Source organism: Taurulus bubalis, assembly GCF_910589615.1.
Source record: "Taurulus bubalis genome assembly, chromosome: 5".
NCBI lineage: Eukaryota > Metazoa > Chordata > Actinopteri > Perciformes > Cottidae > Taurulus > Taurulus bubalis.
This window is the reverse complement of record NC_136593.1, coordinates 7151667-7171578: the sequence shown is the minus strand read 5'-3', so window position 1 is coordinate 7171578 and position 19912 is coordinate 7151667. Positions and strand designations below refer to the sequence as shown.

Sequence of the window (19912 nt, the reverse complement as noted above, 5' to 3'; positions counted from 1 at the left end):
GGGTCAATACTTTACATCACCAGCACACAAATTAAGCTTTTAGCATGCATACTGACTTATGAGTACATTTAATTGTCATGTTTCACACGACACTCAAAACCTGTTTAGAGTGGTATTGAAGTGGAACACTGCTTGTGGTGTTATTTCACATTAGGAGTTGAACAATGTGACATTTCCTGTGTGTAACAAATGCTTTCCCCTGAAGCAGAAGGTGTTCCTTGTTCTTAAGAAGCAGACATTACAATATTCAGTGCAATCTGGACACCAGGTTCCCATTTCGATGTCAGTGTAAAACAGCTTCACTTGGAAAGTTTTAAAGACCGTTAACAGATGCACACCCTCAGATGTTTTCACTTCTTCCGATTGATAAAACTTCTCCATGTTTGGGCGGAGCTACGCCAGAATCATGTCATCAAAAACATTTTAATGGGGGGCAAACCAAAGATGTGCAGGTCGTCTTCAATCTATCATTTGCACAATTTGCAGCCAAAGCCACCACTGGCCTTTCTCAACATGTCACATTAGAAAAAGGACAGTATGTCATTAATATTCATTTTTAAGACTAATCTAAAGTCACAGACATTGTACAAATATTGACCACTTGAAATTGCAATTTCTTTTCCAGCAATTGGATGGCAAGCATGTCTTATTGTCAATAAATCCTCTGAATGCCATAGGTTCCTAGGCTTCATGAGGCCGATTATCCTAGAGGTCATCAAAGGTCATGTATAGTGACATGTCTATGTGGGAACTACCATCACCTGTGAACACAGTTGGGCTCATTGTGTCCACACGAGTTGCAGCTTTCCAGTTAGTCGTACACAATCAATGCCATTGCAAGACTGTAAAGAGCAGAGTATGCAGAAACAGTCACAACTTTTTTTTTAGAATAGACAAATAATGTTTTACTACATGTGATTATTAGGAGGTGACATGTCTGTTAAGGGGAGACTGGTCAAGGGACTTCTACAGCCTCTTTAAAGACGGTAATGTGGAATGGGATCGACTTGGGTCTTAATAAAAAACATAGACGGAAGAGTTGTATTTTGATTTTCTTTATTGTACAGAAAGAAAAGGAGAAATTTACTGAGGCGGCTGTCCTCTGCCGCGTCCGAAGCCACCTCTCTGCAACAGGGAAACGTTTTCAATACATTAGTCACCCTGAGTTTAACAAAACAATTACGTCTTATGACCGTACTATATCAAGATAACGGTCTGTAACGTTAGTGTCTCCCTAGTGAGAGGACCGTGAGCAGGATTCGATGCAGAACTAAATTCAGCATGCTTATTGAACCCATTATAAAAACCCACCCACGAGCTAACAATGATGGACAATCATGTTGTTTAGTTGCTGAAGAAAATATTCCTCATATGAAATAAGAATTCATTCAAGACCAAAAATATGCCCGTTTACAATATAATTCCCACAAGCGTAACAAATAATATACAAGATGATTCACAGGGTTTCATAGTAAAAAATATAGCAGCAGTACTTACGAACTGGAATTCTGTGGCAGCTCCAGCACCGGCCTCCGCTTTCTTGTCGGCACCAGCTGATGGAGAAGTTATGAATAAACAAGTCAGTAAACATCTTTTATAGTTCAAACTTCAATACAAACACATCAACCCCCAGAACAATAAAAGGATCTTCTATTCACACACTTACATGTACTTTTGATAAAGCATTCTTCACTACATTAAATTAAAGATACCCAAGGTATATGACTATTTTTCTATTGTTGTGTAACTTTGCTAATAAGAACTAATTCATGGTAAATGGACTAAAACATCAAAGTCAGTTTTCCACCTGCCTTTCAAAGACTTATTGCTGCTCATTTCAACATCACTTCATAAAAGTAACTTGGTTGACTAATATTGTTAGAAGTATACTTACGAGGTGCAGCGGATCTCCTGTATGTATCTCTGTCAGCCTCTCCGCGGTTAAGGCGGGCGGGCCTCTCTCCTTCCATTCCTGCAGAAAGACAAGAAAAACTCAGGTCAGGTCCACTCTGCTGCATACAACAGGATAGAAGCGGAGGAAGCTCTGCATACTTTAAAAAGGAGAATTGTTCAGATTGTCAATACATTTCATTAAATACACAGGTGCTAAATGATAAAAACAGTATTTATGAATTGGGTTTTAGTGACGGGATGCTGGTTTGCTTCAGAGTGAAACAGAATCCCAGAATGCAATGCTGAGATCATTTATTCTGCACTTAAACTCTAAAGTGCGGGACAAACACTACGTTGGTGACAGATATATTATAAGCCAATTTTATTATTGTGCCAATAATAAAATTCTAGCTGATAATTATACTCCAAACACACCCACTAAAGGGCAGACGGCAGAAACTTAGTCAGCGAGGACGATGCTTGTAATAAGTGCAACAAAGTCTGCCAGAAGCGAATACCAACAATTTATCAAACAGCCACCAGACAGAAACGCAACATTTCCAACCCATCTGCCTCATCTAAAGCCACAGCCGATAGGATTACGTAGACATATTAATACTAGAGAATTGTTATGAAGGCTCAACAAAGGGATGCTAGTTGTAGCTGATGGTTGAGCCTGAATAACTATCTGAAAATATGTTGAATTCTTGACAACTTTGCAGATGAGACCAACCCTCTTCATATAACAAGAATGACCAAGGCGGTAAATATTAAAGTTTTAGTAGAAAAATTTATTTTGAAATAAAATATATACATATATATATTTCCACAAGTATGTTGTTGTATTGTAAAAACCATCTCAGAAATATGCTCTTATTTTCAGTTTTGCTTTAGTAAAATGTGTATTTATAAATTGTAGTCTGTACTTATCTAAAGCACAACATTTTGGGGGGATTTATTTAAGAATTTCTGGAGGATGTTATAGTTAAATAATATTAAAGCTACAGATGGTCACTTTAAAAAAAGTGGTCGTACTTGCTTAAACTGTCACTATATTCTAACAGTAGTGCTTGAGACACAATCTGAGGGGAAACATTTGGTTGCTCTGCCTCTTTAGGGCTTATAATGTAATTTGCAAGATAGCAAAATGAGAAAAATTGTGACTTGGCTGCAATGTTGAAAATAAATCATACAGAACAAACGGTAGACAAAAATGTTTCTGAAATCAATGGCGAAAAGTTCTGTGATAAAGTCTTGATTTATATTTTATGAGTGCTGCCTGGTTTGGTCAGACTCCTCGGCTGTGATTGGTTATTTTCTTCGGGTGTGGTGGAATCTAGCTAACGGCCTTAGGAGAACTAAAAAGGAGGCAGAGGAACCTGGTTTTATCACAGATTATTCCCGTCAATATAGTGAGAGTTTGAGCAAATATGAGAAGTTATTTACATAAAAGTTACCAACTGTAACTTAAAGCATCAGTTCTCAATAAAGTGTCAAGTTTTTAATCCAAGTTTCACCTCCGTCAACAACAGACATGATATGTACAGCTAAAGGATGGATGATCATCTGGTTGGTTTGTGATTTCCGACAAGTCTTAACCTTTCCTTCTAAAATCGGCAGCAAATCTAATTGAGACTTGATTGGATTCGCATTTGCCAATTTTATAAAATAACTGCATTACGGGTCATGTCGGGCTAAAACGCAGCTGGGAACAATCAACTCAAGAGTTGCTGAACTCACTGAGCTTTGGCTGCAGCTTTTTGACTCAATGAGGTTAATCTCAATGGAATGCTTGCACTCAGCAGGTTTTTACATGAACAGCTAATGACTTGTGTTTTTTGTTAGTAAGATTAATTTAAAAAGCAACATCAGAATTTATCGCTACAAGTTTGCTGCAGATTATGACAGTTGTTTTGAGAAATACAGTTTATTCCAACAGACGCAAGCAACATTCAACCTGTGTACATCAGTGAGCTTACCCTTGGGCCTGGGCCTTGCGGTCTCAGGGCGGGTCTGGCGACGCAAGGTGGCGGGCACAATCTCAGGGGGAAGATGGAGGAAGTCTCTCAGGTACTGGATACCTTCGTTGGTGAGGTACCAGTAGAAGTGACGCCAGGCAAATTGCTCCTTGACGTACCCACAAGACTTCAAGGACTGGAGGAAAAACAAACATGTCGTTTTCACACTGTAGTACTAACAACATATTATTGTAAGCACTTCATAGTAAACTAAGGCCATGTACACATTACTATGTTTCCATTTTAAAACGCACATCTTTTGCTACATTTACGCTACAGGTTTACATCCTAAATGGGTACGTTTGGAAACAATGACAGACACCTGCATTCGCTACTTAATTGGGTCTTAGTTCTTCACGCCCCCATCACATGACCTTTTTCTGAAAGAAAAACAGCTAGATGATGAATTTAAAGCGTTACCGGCTTTGTTGTCTATACTAGCAACAAGTTGTGCAGTTAAATTCTGCAATAGGCTTCCTGTTTACACCGCCCCACGTGTTCCCAGTCTACGTGAATGGTCACGCAAAATGCTTTTTCAAAGGATTGTTGTGTGGATGGAGATAATTTTGAAAACAATGCCGACAGAGATAGTTGTTTTACAATGAAAATGTGTCAGTGTGGCTGTGGCCCAAGTGCATCCTTCTCCCCATGTAAATCATCTGTTTAATAAATAGTAGCCTCATTGAGTTGCATTCAAATGCCGTCATCACTTGTAACAAGCATAATATTCAATAGGGTCTGTTGTGCAAGTGAAAGTTCAACTTTGCCATTCAAACTTTGAATTTGGATGCTTGGTTAGTACTGTGACATTACAAAGATTTATCCTTGAGATGACATTCTATTAGCACAGTAACAATTACTGCTCTTACTGAGCAGCTCTTTGCTCTGCAGGAAACGACAGGTCAACGTTCAACTGTACAGCTCGGCTCAGGCTATAGCCACAATAAAAAAAAATTATAAAAGTGTCTCTCACCTGCATCGCTTTCATCACATGAAGGTTGGGCACGTTCTTGTCCGCAAGCTCCGGATGCTTGGGCAGATGGACATCTTTCTTGGCCACCATGACTCCCTCCTTGAAGAGGAGCTCATAGATAGCAATGCGATTCTTCTTGGGCATCAGCATCTGTGTTAGGTGACATATTTGATCCGTTATTTTACCACAAGTATACGCTACAGACAGACTACGATAGCTTCCACTTTGGCGGCATGTTAGCCAACTCAGCAACATGCACTGATACAAATCGATGCAGGGGAAAGCCAACAAACTAACGCTTTATTAAAACAACATACTAGGTTTATTGAACGTGTTAACATCTCTCGTAAAACACTTTAAACAGACGTAAACGTTGACTAAGGTGGCCCACGTTAATAGAGAAAAAATGGCAGCCGTTCGTGAACATCGGTGCCATTGTCACTTCCCTACTTTTAAGTCAAATATCCACGATTGTAACTCGTTTACGGCTGAAATACGACGAATGAATCGTTTGTGACATTAACAACAGTCGAACGTTAAGCATTATTTGTTCATAGACCATCAGATGTTCAAGATATATTTAGATTACTACGCCGGGTATTTCTTTACCTTTCCACTTGTTAAGGGACCGGAGCCGGAAGGAACGCCTGTCGTTGACCGGGAAGGTTTATCCTCGCGACCCTTTTCTGCTGGAGACATATCGCCCCCTGCCGGCGCGGAGGGGAAGAACAGCCTGCTGAATGTACTGTGTAGTACTATTTTAATAGTGTACCAAATAATGTATTTAACCTAATAACTTAAAACAACGTTTTAAGTTATTAGTTATTTGAGTTATTTAGTACATTTAGCTACTAATACAGACTTGAGAATATTTTTTAAAGAACTTTCAATACCTTTTTTTAAATTGAGTAGTATTGCTACTTGTATTTAAGTAAAGGATCTGAAAATGTCCTCTTCCACTATACCACTATATAATAAACAATTAAAAATACATTTTGTGAGAAACTTGAAAAAAACTCACTGGTTTTGTGACAAACACCGTTTTACTTGCTATACTCCAGTTATGATTCCTTCCATCCAAATCATCCCCTATTAAAGCAGAGCTATGTTTGTGTAAGCTTTTTTTTTTTTAAATTGCAGGTTGATGGGTTTAATGACCAAATATGAGATGAAATGATTTCCTCATAACAGTCTCGAAGGCTGAGGATTTCCACTCTGCTTGTTCAATGTTAAATCAGTCGATGAGAATTAGGCCTGTGACTTAATCATTACTGTGGATCGACATGTTATTTGTATCACATGTCAAAGTTAATTGTACAATATTTTAGTCAGAATGTCTGAAATTGGCAAAAAAAAGAAAAATGCTCATCACAATATACCAATGCAACCTCTCCAAATTGTCTTGTCTAAACATAGAAAAGCAACTTTTTCGAAGTGATTCATCAACTATAAATTAAATTTGGTGTCAATCAAATAACCATTTTTGCACCACATTAAAACGATTGCTTCGTCAAAATGTTTGCACATTCCATCCTCTTAATTTTAAACACTGTGAAAATAAAAGAAAGCATGTATCATATGTTTCACTGTAAACTTCTATTTTAATATTGCACTGTTATAAACATACTTCTCGCGTCTTCTCTCCTCGCATGGTTTCCTTGCGTCTCTCCATGCATCCCTGGTGGGAGGGACAAAGACGAGGATGCAATTTAGAGACTTGGGATAAACCCCACGTGTCACACCGGCACAAACGAACCCCGTCCATCCTCCGGGGGCCGAGGAACAGGAGAGCTCCGGCTGTCGCTGCTGTCACAGAACAACAGAAAACTATAATGAAGAACGTAAAGTGGATCATAATTCGGTGCTTTTGCTTCAGTTTATGTGGTATTAAGTGAAAATAGACTCAATAAATAGATAGTGTGGCTCGTGTGTGCGCGCAAATGTGTTGTAATTAGTTGGGGAATGCACACAAAGACAAACTGGCCACTTTCAAATTTGCATTTTTCAAAATAAAATAATTCTTTCACTTGAGAAGCAAGTTCTGAAAAAGAAGAAAAAAAATATTTTTCAACCGACACCTTTTTAGGTGCCAGTCTCGGTTCGCTTGACTACGATTGTGCCTTTGTTAGAAGGATGTAGCCATGTAAACCTGTGGGGGAAATCGATGAAACCCACCTATCACGGGGAGCGTTAGCTCCAAACACACATTGACCTACACGTAGTGGGTAACCGGCCCACAATGAGTCTACACAGTCCAATACATAGTCCCAAATTTGTGTGAGTCACTGAGCCACAGACCTCAGTTTGATCGCCGGATTACGCTCTTTGCGGGAAGCGAACCCAGGTCTCTCGTGTGCTAGGTTCTAGTTGTAACCACTAGGCCACCGTGATAGCCATAACTGTATATGCATGATATCATGTTAAATCAGTCGATTTGGCCTGTGACTTAATCATTACTGTTGATTGACATGTTATTTGTATTACATGTAATGTATTACATATAATTGGATGCTAGCTGAAGTGTAATTTTATTTATTTTATATATTTAATTTAATTTAATTTTCTATATTTTATATATTTTCATTTATTTTATTTATTTTCCCATTATACGTTTCCCCCGATCGTTCCCTCTTAAAACGTTTATGTTGAAAGAGCATCCCGGAAGTGATATTGTTCATTAGGGCCATGGCTACCTTGACTCACGGACCATCCCCCATCTGGCGGCTCCTCCAGCGATAGATCTACCGGCGATACAACAGGAGGCAGCTGATGAAGACAATGACTACATTATAAAAAAATTAAAATATATTCAAAGAAGCTGGATTAAAAAAAAATCGTTTTGGTACGTACGTCTTTATTTTTGTTATTACCACATATCCGCGACCAACAGCTAGCTTAGGTTTGTTGTGGAAAAAGTAGCTTAATTTACTGTGAACCGTTACAGCTGCTATCGGTGCGAACAGCCGGGTTTCCCTCCTTTGCGACGCTCTTGTGACTAAAGTAAAGTAACGTGCATTGCTTTGATAGGAAAAGTAAGTGTCGTAGCGTCTCTTTGTATCACACACACCTGCAGTTTGGGGCTGACGAGCGGGTCACTTGAGCCACTACGTACTCCTGCTTCACGACACTCATTTCAAGCGGATTTGTTTCAACAATGTTCACGCTTTGACAGAAGCAAATGCATTTTGCACACAATTTGGTGGGAGGTAGTTTTGCAGAAGGTGCAATGAGAGACCTGCAGCAGCCTGTGGTGGCTGCAGCAGAAGGTTAGGGAGGGATGTCTGAAGTATAAAAAAAAAAAAATCCTATCACTGGGGAGAGAGAGCCAGTGTTTCCTCCAGACCAGCACATTTCTTTGATTCGTCATCGGAGAGCAGCTGCTGGTGGATCAGATCAGGGCTGCTGTGAGGCTCTGACCTCCATGTGAGCACAGACTCTCTGAGTCTCTGTCCACGGTTCTGAACTCCTGTACTGCATTGTGCGTACACATTACTGTACAAACAGGCTGCTGGACGCATATCTCATCTGTGCAGCTATTCAATACCATCTATGGCAAAAGTTTGGCGTATGCCTTAAACAGAAGTCAATTTATGAAAATATCAAAAAACATTGTGTTCCTTAATGTCTTAAAGGGCCACTGCACTGTTTTTACATGTGTAGTTCAGTTTACCCCTCACGAGGAGTACTGCTGAAAACATTTGTCTTCGTGTGTTGTGTGTTTCTGGACGAGCTTCTTTATGTCAACGCTTAGAAAACATCAGCTTTGCCTCAGAGACGAGTCGACACACGTTTAAATGGGAATGTGTCACTAGCGGTAAGGCTTGGTGAAAGAGCAGTCTTTAAAGTCACTGTATTTGTCTGTAGCCTTTTCAATGGGCTAATACTGTCGTTTCCACTGTATTCATTGTCCTGTATGCTGGAGAACGTCACTCAATGTATTCACATTTCGTGTATAGAAACTGAGTACTTTTGGTATTGTGCCAGGCTGATAAAGTACATTTCATGTCATTCTCACTGGTGCTGAAATGACCAGTTGATTAATCACTAATTCATTGAGTATTGCTCCTACCTGCTTCTCAAACATACAAATCTTGATGCTTTTTCTCTTGTTTAATCATTGTAAATATAATTTTCATTCAGAAAAAGTATGAAAATAATGTTTGCATGACGGTTATTCTCACTCGGAGTGTTCGCTGTCAACAAGCTGAGTAGGAATCCTCGGCCTCCTACGCGGTTTGTTGTGAGGAAATGATCTCATCTCATTTCTGATCATCACACCGCATCGACCCGCAACACAAAGCTTTTGTAAACACAGATATGCTTTAAGAGCCGGTCATTTAGGGATGCAACTACTGCAGATCATTTCTGGTTTTCTTATCAGGGAGAATGTATCGTATGCAGACTCATCTTACCTTTCAAATTCATCACTGAATTTGAAGGGGAAGATAATTGTTTAGAAGAGAGAGAAGATGGAAGCGAGAGAGAGAGGATTTGTCTCTTCACACATGTTGAAGTGCTTTTGATGGAGAGCGCGCCTGATTGGATTAATTCTTGTGACAAACGAGGGACACTCATTTGATTTGCGGCGCCCGGTTCAACTCCTTTCTGTTTAGCAAATGACAGACAAGCCGTCATCGCTAATGTAATTAATTAGACTAAAACCTACCCTCTTTTCTTTTCATTTTTCTGAATAAATAACTATGGATTTTACGATGTTATTCCCAACGGGCATCTGTTCGCTTCCAATTTCCATTTGCAGTCCCAAAAGCTTGGCGCGTCACATCTGGTGCTCGCGGGCCCCCGGTTGACTTGAGCGGATTGGAAAGCTATTAAAGTTATTATTTTCTTGGAGTTCTTTTTTTGGGCCCTTGCAACATAAACATCAGCCACCTTTCCGTCAGGGTTTTGGATCAATGCAATTGTATTTGAATTCAATTAGTTTGATAATTTCAACTAAGTTCCTCTGAGAATTACCACAACACAATAAGTTGTGGTAATTCTGAGCATCTGAGTGAGCAGATTGGAGCGTCTTTTCAAAGCTGCTGTATCGAACACCAATGGACGAACTCTTAAGTCAATAATTGAACCCTCTGAATGAAAAAAGGATCTTCTTGAAGCTTCCTCCATACATGTTCGGAGACTGAATGATGGGAGAGCAGGGCTTTGGATTCGGCCAGAACTGTAAGGTAACTGGAGCCTGAGATAGGATCCTCACGGGGGATCATGGGAGAAAGGCCGGCTGCATTTCCTTAAAGGCCCAGGGGGAAGTTTGCAAGGGCAGAGCTGCCATTATACACCGGGTCATACGGTGTTATGCAACTACTGAACTGGGGAGCTGCAGACCTCCGTGAAATACCAATTGCGTAAGAAGAATCGCCCTGCCTCGGACCACAATAAATGCCAATTATTGATCCAGTGTTTTATGAAAGATGGCAGTTTTGTGATGGAAAAAGAAAAGCCAGGATGAACCTTATTCTATGAATCCAAAGACGTTTTAATGTGTATGATATTACATATGACTTAAACGCACTGCTGATTTTTAATATAGCTTCACAATCTTTTAAACAATTATTTGCTTCAATTGATTAATCTGCTAATTATTTTCCTGATTAATCCAGTTACCATTATGTCTAAAAAAATTACCAAAAATCATATATTGGGGAAAAAATATTTGCCCGAACCTAAGCTGATGTCTTCACATTGCTTGTTTTCTCCAACCCACAGTCTAAAATATATTCACTTCATTGTAGAAACCTCTCTCTAGGACATTTACCTTTTGCCATCTTAGAAATTAATGCACTATATAGTATATAAAGTATTTACTTTCTGCTAACAATCAAAATGATGGTTCCTAAAAATCCAATAATCTCTGTTTGCTCATGACTGTATAGTAAACCGCTAAGTGTCTAAAATACAGGAAGAATAGTGAATGATACAACTCAAGCAAATCATCAACTATTCCCAATCTGAGAATCTAAAACGAGGGAAATCTTCTCTTTATGGGAATTGTTCATATGAGATGTTCTGGAAGCACCTTCCCAGACACTGATTATGAATTCCCTGGTGTGTCTCTGCTGTCTGACTCTGCTGCACTGTGCCTACAGATGCTGAATCAGCAGAATCTAAGCAGCAATCCGCTCGGTGCAGCAAACGGCCTCAGGCCTACAGAGTACAGCCAGGCTGCTCTTTTATCCAGGAGGTGCATGCTGGTCTCTTCCTGATGATACATACATGAACACATGCTGGAGACAGTAGAGGGGAAGGACCGTCCCAAGATTCATAGAGTATGTTCACATTTAAAACTTTCCTAAAATGGATATGGACTGATGGACAGAACTATAGTTGATCTTTTTGAAGTATCGTTATCTAGTTCCGGGTTAATTGCGAGGATTTGCAGCTTTTCTTTGCCTTTTGTGATTATATACTGAATATATTTGGCTTTGAGCTGTTGGTTGGACAAAACTAGCAATTTGAATACGGAAACCTTGAATTTTATCACGTGATGTCATTATTTTGTGAAGTTTTACAAGTGGCGCAAAGAATCTAGAGCCGCAACAATAAGTCGGCTAAGCCAACTATTTAGATCATAATTGATTAAATACTTTTTGTTTTTTGCACTGTCATGACAAAATAAGACATTTAATAAACTCCCTTTTGTCTTTAGGCTGTTGTAATGGCCATTTTTCACAGTTTTACTAATGTTTTATAGATGATAAGACTGAGCAATTAATTGATAAAATAATCATTAGTTGCAGCCATAAATGACTCACTCTATCAAGAGAAACATGTACGGTTACTTTTTAAGTTCTTTAATTTGTTTCTTCAGACATTCCAACTGTTTCGGCCTCTGAAAATCCTTCCAAACAAACCATTTCAGAAGGAATACTCCCTGTTTTGTTGAACTGCACACAACTGTAACTGTCGACAGTAAATGCATTAACCAGCGTTTAGGCATCACAGGTAGATGTTTCTTCACTTTAAGGGGTCTCAGGCACAGCGGTCTGGTTGCTCATACTACATGTTGGAGTAGTTCAATGTAAGTCGGCCTTGTGTGACTACTGGTAAGAGCTTCAGAGAGTGGGAGTGCTAAGCTGCTGTGAATCTGCATTTGATGCGCATGCCTCCACTTTCTGGAAGACGTAATGCATCCCTCCATGTCTCCAGGGCTGTGAAACCCCTCTCACAGCTTAAGAGGAACAACAAAAGGCTATTAGTGGTTGTTCGGGTTTGCTGTGCTCCTCTGAGGTTCAAAGCATGTCAGATGTTTAGTGTGTGTGAGTTGCTTTAGAGCGAAGTAGTAGGCTGTAAGAGGGCGATACTGCAGGGGTTACCTTGGCAACTGGGTTTGTTAAAGATGGCGTCTGTGTGGTGTGCATGTGTCACGTTGGAAGTACGGCCAATTCAATAGTTTTCATTAGGGATTTATATGCAGATAATTTTCCAGGTTAGTTATTTGGTCTTTAAAAACTCTGATAATCGTGAGACATGGCCGGGACGTTTTTATGCCCGTTTGGAAATCATAGGTGTATTTAAGAAGTGGACATAGTCATCCTGACGTCACCCATTGATTTGTGGACTGATGTTTTGAAGCCTTGAGTTCGGCGATTTGGCCGTCGCCATTTTAGAATGCGGCCGTCGCCATGTTGTTTTTTCGCAACCAATAATTAGGATGACACAGTAAGCCTGTCATAAAGCATACTCTGATTTATGGTCTATTTTACACTCAATGGGACCATCATTTACTAAATGAACATCATGTTGTATTAAAGAAGATTTGAAACTAGAGATTGAGACCATAGCATCAAGTTTACAATGTTTGCTGAGGGAATAAATCAAGTGAGAAGTAGAGTCACTTTCTCATAGACTTCTATACAATCAGGAGGAGTCGCCCCCTGCTGGTCAGTAGAAGGGGTGCAGGTTGGCTTCACTCGGCAGAACCGGAAATACTTTTCATTTCTTCTGAATGAGTTTAATTTTAAAAATAATACACACATAGCAAGTATACTAAACACAGAGTTGAACGTTTTCAAAGTCCCCCAAAATACCTAGTTTTCATCTAATACCAGTCTAGCACATCAGTCACAAAAAATAAAAGCAGCAAATGTTTTGCTTGAAAAAAATGACCAAAAAATGACTTAATCAGCTTTCAATCACAACACATGATCTTCATCAGAAGAGGGAGTTTCCCCAGTTTGAATTGTAGATTGTCCAGTTTACACCCTCTTGTTGGAATACGACTTAAAAAATAAATGTATTCATGACAAGGGGGAAACTTTTTTACTGCTGAAGATCATGTTATACGATCAAAAGTGGAAATTAGATTATTCTTTCACCTTTTTTGTTTTCAAGGCTAAGAATGAACTTTGTATGGTGTATGTATCTGTGTGTTTGCTGCAGTTGGTGTTACTCGCTTACTCAACAAAATAACAGCGATTTACCTGAAGAAGCAGTAGACTGATACACTGTGCGTGTGTGTGTGTCTGGCTCTCATAGCTTTTTGCAGCTGCACTGTCACTGAATGAGTCACTTCCATTGTCAGCTTCAGTGCGAACCCACTTTGACTCCAAACGGCTTCAATAGACACGCTCTCTCTGCACTGAGAGGTAGAAAAGAAAAAGGTTATTGATTACAAAGAAACTAGAAAGCACGGAGGTCGTCCTCACTTGCCCTGGAGTATCGATTGAATTTTAAACCCTAGAATATGATAAATTGGCTCTAGACAGAATATGAAATGGTGTTCAAACACACACACACACACACACACACACACACATTATGCCACAATGCCAGAGGATTGTGCGGGATGATCGAAAGCTCCAGTACAGCCGCTAAATGGATCTTGATTGTTTAGCCAGCTGGCGTTTAAAAGCATTTATGTTTTCTTTTGATTTGAATTAATTTAATTCCCAAAACCTCACTTTTTATTGCATAAACTGTGTGCAACACCGAGTATAGAACATTGTATTTACTGACAGTTGGGACTGAATGCTCAGTCAGATTCTTAAACTTGTTTATTTGATTAAATGTTAATCTTTATCAATATAGGGACACTTTGCCTTGCTCAAGGGCAACCCAGCATCACTCATATTCACCGTAATAGGTCAACATTTTGGAAGTGGAAACCATGTTCATATGAAGCTGGAGACGGTTAGCTTAGCATAAAGGCTAAAAGCAGGGCGAAACAGCTGGCCTGCATCAAAAAGTACCAGCACCTCTAAAGCTCTCGAATCAAAACGTTATATCACAAAAATGTTCCAAAAATAAATGTATTTTAGTCATACTTAAGTTAGTTGTGTTGAGTTTACCTATACACACTTGTTGATATCCAGAGAAAGAACAGCACATTTTCACTTATTGAATAAACAAAATATGAATATTCCAATCAATTGAAAGATGTTTGAGGTCCTTTTAGAGAGAAAGAGGTCAGAGGGACCTCGACTAATGACTTCAGGATGTTGCACGCTGTCCAATCACAGCAGGAGAACCGCCTCAATCACAAGAGTGTGTCTCCTTTACAAGACCAGACCTGCAGCCCTTTCAGTTCTCCTTTGGCCTGCACCGGGGTCGTATATTACTTCCTGCAATAATGGGATTGAACACCGGGGTCAAATAGAGCGAGCCCCGCGGGGGGAGAACCATGATTAGATGACACACAGATGGCTCATAATGGGGAGACGAGCGTCCGCCTTAGTGGGCGGACCACACGGCTCTGTTCGAGGGTTCCAGGAGTTCATCCTGCAAGTTTCCATCCTGCCGCTTCAGCGGGACGCCGTCTAGGACGAAATACCACAAAGAGTGTGTTGAAACATCCCGGCATAACGTCTGTTACTTTAGAGAGAATGATTTTATATTCATGTATACGTGATTCCTCCTCAGCTGAAAGCGATTTAGACTGTTCCATCCCTCACTTGTGGCGATCTTCGTACATCAGCAGATCTGTATTGATCGAGTGGATGCTGACCTGATACCCCGATGTCGACTCATCCCCGTCTGCCCTCCACGGAGCAGGCTTTTATCTCCTCTGTGTATACTTCCTGTCTGCCTTCATTATCTTTTGCGATGAGTAACTTTTTGTCCCCTTCGTCCTTGTCTCTCTGCATCGGTCTGTCTCAGAGTCTCCGTTCCCCGGCGACTCACGAGTGTGTGTGAGCCCTCAAGTCTCCTCCCTCCCTCTCAGCTAGCTAATTATTGATGGTTTAATGTGTCTTCTCAGGGATATGTCAAAGTTCAGGGTGTGTGTGTGTGTGTGGACTGCAGGATGTGTCATGGTTGCAGCGGGGCAGTGACGCTCCTTGACTCTCAGTTTCAGGTGTCGGTTCTCCTGGAGGCTGTTAGAAAGCATTTGGCGTCGCGCTGTCGAGGACCGAGCGGCCGCAGAGAGGACAGACCAGGTTCAGTAAACCGCTCCGATCTGTAATGACGCATCTCAATGTCGACTTTAAGACCGTAACGTTGTACACTTGTAGTTTTGTACCTGCATTTGTAGTCGGGAGCCTTTTCCAGTCGTTTTTCTTCCGTCATATAGCGGATGAATTCTGACTCAAATGAGTGTATGGGGGATTTTCCTGTGTATTATTTTAAACAGGTCTTGGGCAAAAAAGTAAAAAGCAGAGAAAGTCATCATTATGTTCAGTGCACACAGACCTCAATCTTTGTCTTTATCTTATTGACAGTATGGACTTTAAAAGAGTGACTATTGTCACTCACAAAAAAGGATCGAAATCAGTGCAGCAGAACCGAAGACGTCTTTTTTAGTCCATGCAATCCTCTTCCTCATCAAAACCTGGTGCCTGCATTACCCACAATGCAACGTGACTGCTGACAGTTTGATGGTGGGGCGGGGTTGAGTATGTTCTGCTAGTAGCTAAAAAATATGTGCAGGTATTCTAGAGAAACTAGAATGAGCTTCAGATATTCGAAAACAAAATCATCGTCTGCTGCCTGAAATTTTTCTACGAACAATCCTCTTGTGGCACTTTTATCGTTCCCTTTTCCCTTCACACAGCTGCACATTTATGTAGTTGCACAACAACTGCAATCCTCTTGGCTGTTGCGTAACGCCACAAGAGCAGCTGAGGGTTAAATGCCTTTTTTATTGAGTCTTCCTCCGTGACACAGCTTCTCTTCGTTCATTCACGTCTGATTCACCTGCGACACTCGTGTACGCAGCTGAGAAGCCGGAGTCGTTTATCAGGGACTGCCGGCGGTGATATGAAACTGGAGAAGAGCGTATTTGTTGCACAATAGTTTTTGTTCAGGCCTGCTCTCTTGTATCGATCTCTGTGTGGTATAACCCAGTTTGTCCAGACAGTGACTTCAGATTACATCAACCCTTAAAGAGTTTCTCCATCTGAGTCAGGTGGGTCATCTCCCCTAATCCGTTTACAGCAGTGTGAACTATTGATAAATGCAGCTTTATATACAGCAGTTTGTCCCGAGGGAAAGAAAAAAAAGTGCCGCATTTGAATAATGTGGCCAAGATCTCACCGGGCCGGAGACGTTATGTACTCAGAGGGATGCAGTGGTCTGTTTACATATGTGTGTGTGTGAGGGTATATGAATGATTTAGTGGAAATCATCAACTCATCTCTGGTCAATTAACCTTTTCAGAATGTCAGGGTGCTTACGAGGCAACATATATGTTTTTCTTCTTGACTTGTCTTGCCTCATTTTTATCAACTGTTTTGGAAAATACCAGCAGCCTCTGTTCAGTTTTGTTGTTGTTCTTGTCTTGTTTTCCCCATTAAGTATGATGGATGGTGAAGCAGGTGTTCTGTTTGTCTTTGTTACTTGTCCATAATGTAAAGCGCCTTTGAGTATCTTGAAAAGCGCTATATAAATTGAAATTATTATTATTATTAAGCAGGAGCACACTGTTGGTTCACTTTTTGTTATTTTGATTTTTTTCTTTTTAATACAAACCCACATCCGTCCCTGATAAGAAAAAGCATGCGGTGTGGATATTTAATAAAAGGGCTTGTCAGCTGTGATCAATGACAATCCTTATAATTGTGTAGTTGTCAGTCAGGTAACATCCACCGAGGGAAATGGTTTATATTATCTCTTCTCTTTTGTGGTTTTGTTCACTCCAGAGTTTTAAATGCGAACATAACTTTAATCAGTTTGTTTTTCTCCACCTGCTGAGATTTTAATCTTCCCCCGAAAACTTGGTGACCTAGTTGAAACTCTTTCAACATTCTTATTCTTGATTTAACAAGTTACTTCTCTTGCTGAGGAATTCGATACGAAGAGCTGACTGTGAACCTAGTTTCTCTTGTATTTCCTCTGAGGAGACAAAATGGTACATGAAGTGAGAAAAGTTAAGATTGTGAGGAAAAAAGTTTGTTTTTCTGCAAAACTGCATTTAATGTTAGGCTTTAAAAGAAAAAACATTGGTGCTGTAAGGTGTGTAGCTTTATTAGCATATAATGAGTTGATTTCGGCTGTATTCCTACTTCAACATCAGCTGATACCCAAAGACCAGACATCTGTATCGAGACTTAAAAAGCTGGATCGATCGATTAGCAACTTGAGATGTTGAGACTGGAGTTGAGAGACGACATGTACGACTGGATTGTAGCCAGTTCACAAGCTCATTTTAAACCAATAAATAGCTAAATCTTCGTCAGACAGTAGCCAGTGGGTTCTGTGTTCTGGCCTCTCGAACGCGATTGTTCAATATTACTCGTTCTACAAACAGAAACAAGGTTGCTTCTGATACCAAAATCTAGTCCTTCAGATTCCACATGAATGAATGCGGAAACTGTTTAGAGAGATTCAGCGCTAATAAGCTAGCGTTAGCATGCTAGCCCGCTGAACAAAGATGCTAGCATGCCGTGGACTCTTAGTCTAATGAAAGAATCCCTTTTCTCTCTACGTGTCTGTGTTCTCCTTTTTATTTCCATTTGTCAAAACCATGTTCTTCTCTCAGAGCTTTTGGATGTGATGTCAGTTTAAACAGCCGGACACCGTGACCTCCAGCTCACCCGTCCGGCCCGCGCCGCGGAGACACGCAGCCATCTGCTCTCTGCGGTCAGCCGGGTCTCGTCTCCTCGTGACATCGTGTCGGTCTGGTTGGTGATGGAGGACGTCTCCCTCTCTTGTTCGACTGGCTTTAAAAAAAACTAAAACACACATACACAGGAAGTCTTGGTCAATGGCTGTGCTTGAAACAATGCTGCCAAGGAGGCGAGTCAAAGAGGAACATTTGTCATCAGCATATTTATGAATTTATTGCATCTAGCTCTGCAGTTTAACCCTTTTTACACACTACAGCTGTACAGCTTAACTTTTTGCTCCGACTTTTATGACAAGTTGTCTAATTATTAACCGTTTTATGGCTGCCATGTCAACAGCACACACTTGCCCTCTGGCCTTAATGCACATGAACAGAACAGAACAGCTTTTTTATATATGTATGTATGTGTGTGTGTGTATATATATCTCTCTATCTACCTGAGGATCACCTCCACCCCTTCATATGCTCAGCGTGATATTGTTGTTATCTCTTGTTAGTTGGCCCCCGCCCTGCCTGTGTTGTACTGGCGCATACTAAAGGAATTTATGGTGTATTGGAATGAAACCTCTTTTATTATCTGGACCAGTGGACCAACAATTTTAAAGTTTCTCTTATTCCACCTTCTTCTCTGTTCTTCCCTCCCCCCTACAGAAAATGTCCGTACTTAGTCAATTTAAAAATGTGTATAAATCAAATACCAGCTGCCCTTTTTTATATAAAACTTTAGTTAAACAATGAGGTAACCCTGGGGGCTGAGTGGCAGTAAAACTAAGATGACAACGTTTATGTTGTGCACTCTCTGGGATCACTCATTCTGAATGTCAAATAGCAGATCACACAGACGTCTCTCCGCAGCCGCTGTTCATCCAGCAGCATCATGACCTGCGACGAAATCACTTTTATGCTCGTTCCTAAAAAAAAGTTTATAATTCATAACATCTAAACCATGAGTCTAGACTCGGCAGACTAAACGGGCCGCATCAGCTGCACGACCTGACGCACCAGAGCTTGAATAATACGGATTGACGGGTTTCTTTGCAACCTGACGAGGCTGGTGGTGTGAATGTGTGTTGATTTCGCGTGTGAAAAGCCTTTTCAAAACGAGCCATCTTTACTGTGATCACACAGTGATATCAGAGTATCCTCGTCTTGTAGAAGCCACAGCTATTTTAGGGAGGAAGAAAAACAGGGATTCAAAAATAATCCACGACTTCCTCTTTTTTTGAAGCATTCAAATGTCTCCACCATGACCAGTTCCACCCAGAGGCTGATCATTAAACACCTCACATATCCACACCACAGCATCCACAGTGTTCACAGCAGCACCCCCCTCTCTCTCTCTCTTTCTCTCTCTCTCTCTCCCCCCCTGCTCCTCTCGGGCCCGCTGCTCTGTCTAAACCATTCAAGCAAAGCAACACAGGATTATCCCTAACTCATTGAGACACACACACAGTCTTTTTATTTTTCCTGCCGGATAGGAAGATCTCAGATTAGTGCTCCTCTTCTCCTGCGCTGCACGCTGATGCTCCGTCGGCCAGCCAGTCAGAGAGGACGGCGGCGCAGGGGGAAAAATAAGCAACAAGAGGGAGGAGAAGAAGAGGAGGAGGAGGAGGAGGAGGAGAGGGGCTGACTGCTGGAGGAGCCCACGTGTCTCTTTTCTCCGAGCTGTAGCCTTAGCCGCTGTTAATGGAGGACTGGGGGTAAGCTTTTGTTGCTGTGGCGGGGGGCTGCGTTCTCCCTCTCTCCGGGTGTGTTAAGGCTCTTTGTTCGGGGGTGTTGGGCTCTCTTGGTGCGTTGGCGTTGGCTAGACCGGCTCGCCGTGCTGCGAGTTGTGGTGCCTTTTTGGTGCTTGTGTGCACTTGCTTTTCGAGGGTCGGGGATCCCCCAATGATGCTCTCCTAGTCCTCGGCGCTCGATGTGCTTGAGGATGTGGCTCTTTTGCTTGGACTGCAGGAGGTGTTGATAAAAGAGGAGAAGTGAATCAATGTGGTGGTGACTACACCTTGGAGG

The 19912-nt window shown here is 41.0% G+C and overlaps 1 protein-coding gene across 1 annotated transcript; it reads right to left on the bottom strand.

The window, feature by feature from the left end:
• Positions 1-1039: 1039 nt before the first annotated feature.
• On the bottom strand, positions 1040-5538 carry rps10 (ribosomal protein S10). The gene is made up of 6 exons (XM_079217760.1): positions 5494-5538; positions 4885-5034; positions 3873-4047; positions 1895-1972; positions 1498-1553; positions 1040-1125 (listed from the first exon to the last, which is right to left on the bottom strand). The coding sequence occupies exons 2-6, from the start codon at positions 5032-5034 to the stop codon at positions 1084-1086; spliced, it is 501 nt and encodes a 166-aa protein (XP_079073886.1). The 5' UTR covers positions 5494-5538; the 3' UTR covers positions 1040-1083.
• Positions 5539-19912: the final 14374 nt, after the last annotated feature.

Coding starts and splice junctions, on each gene's coding strand:
- rps10 (XM_079217760.1), bottom strand. CDS start 5,034: ATGCTGATGCCCAAGAAGAATCGCATTGCTATCTATGAGCTCCTCTTC. Junction 1,973..3,872: donor CGCAAGGCCCAGGCCCAAGG/GTAAGCTCACTG, acceptor GTCTTTCTGCAG/GAATGGAAGGAGAGAGGCCC. Junction 1,554..1,894: donor CAGGAGATCCGCTGCACCTC/GTAAGTATACTT, acceptor CTTCTCCATCAG/CTGGTGCCGACAAGAAAGCG.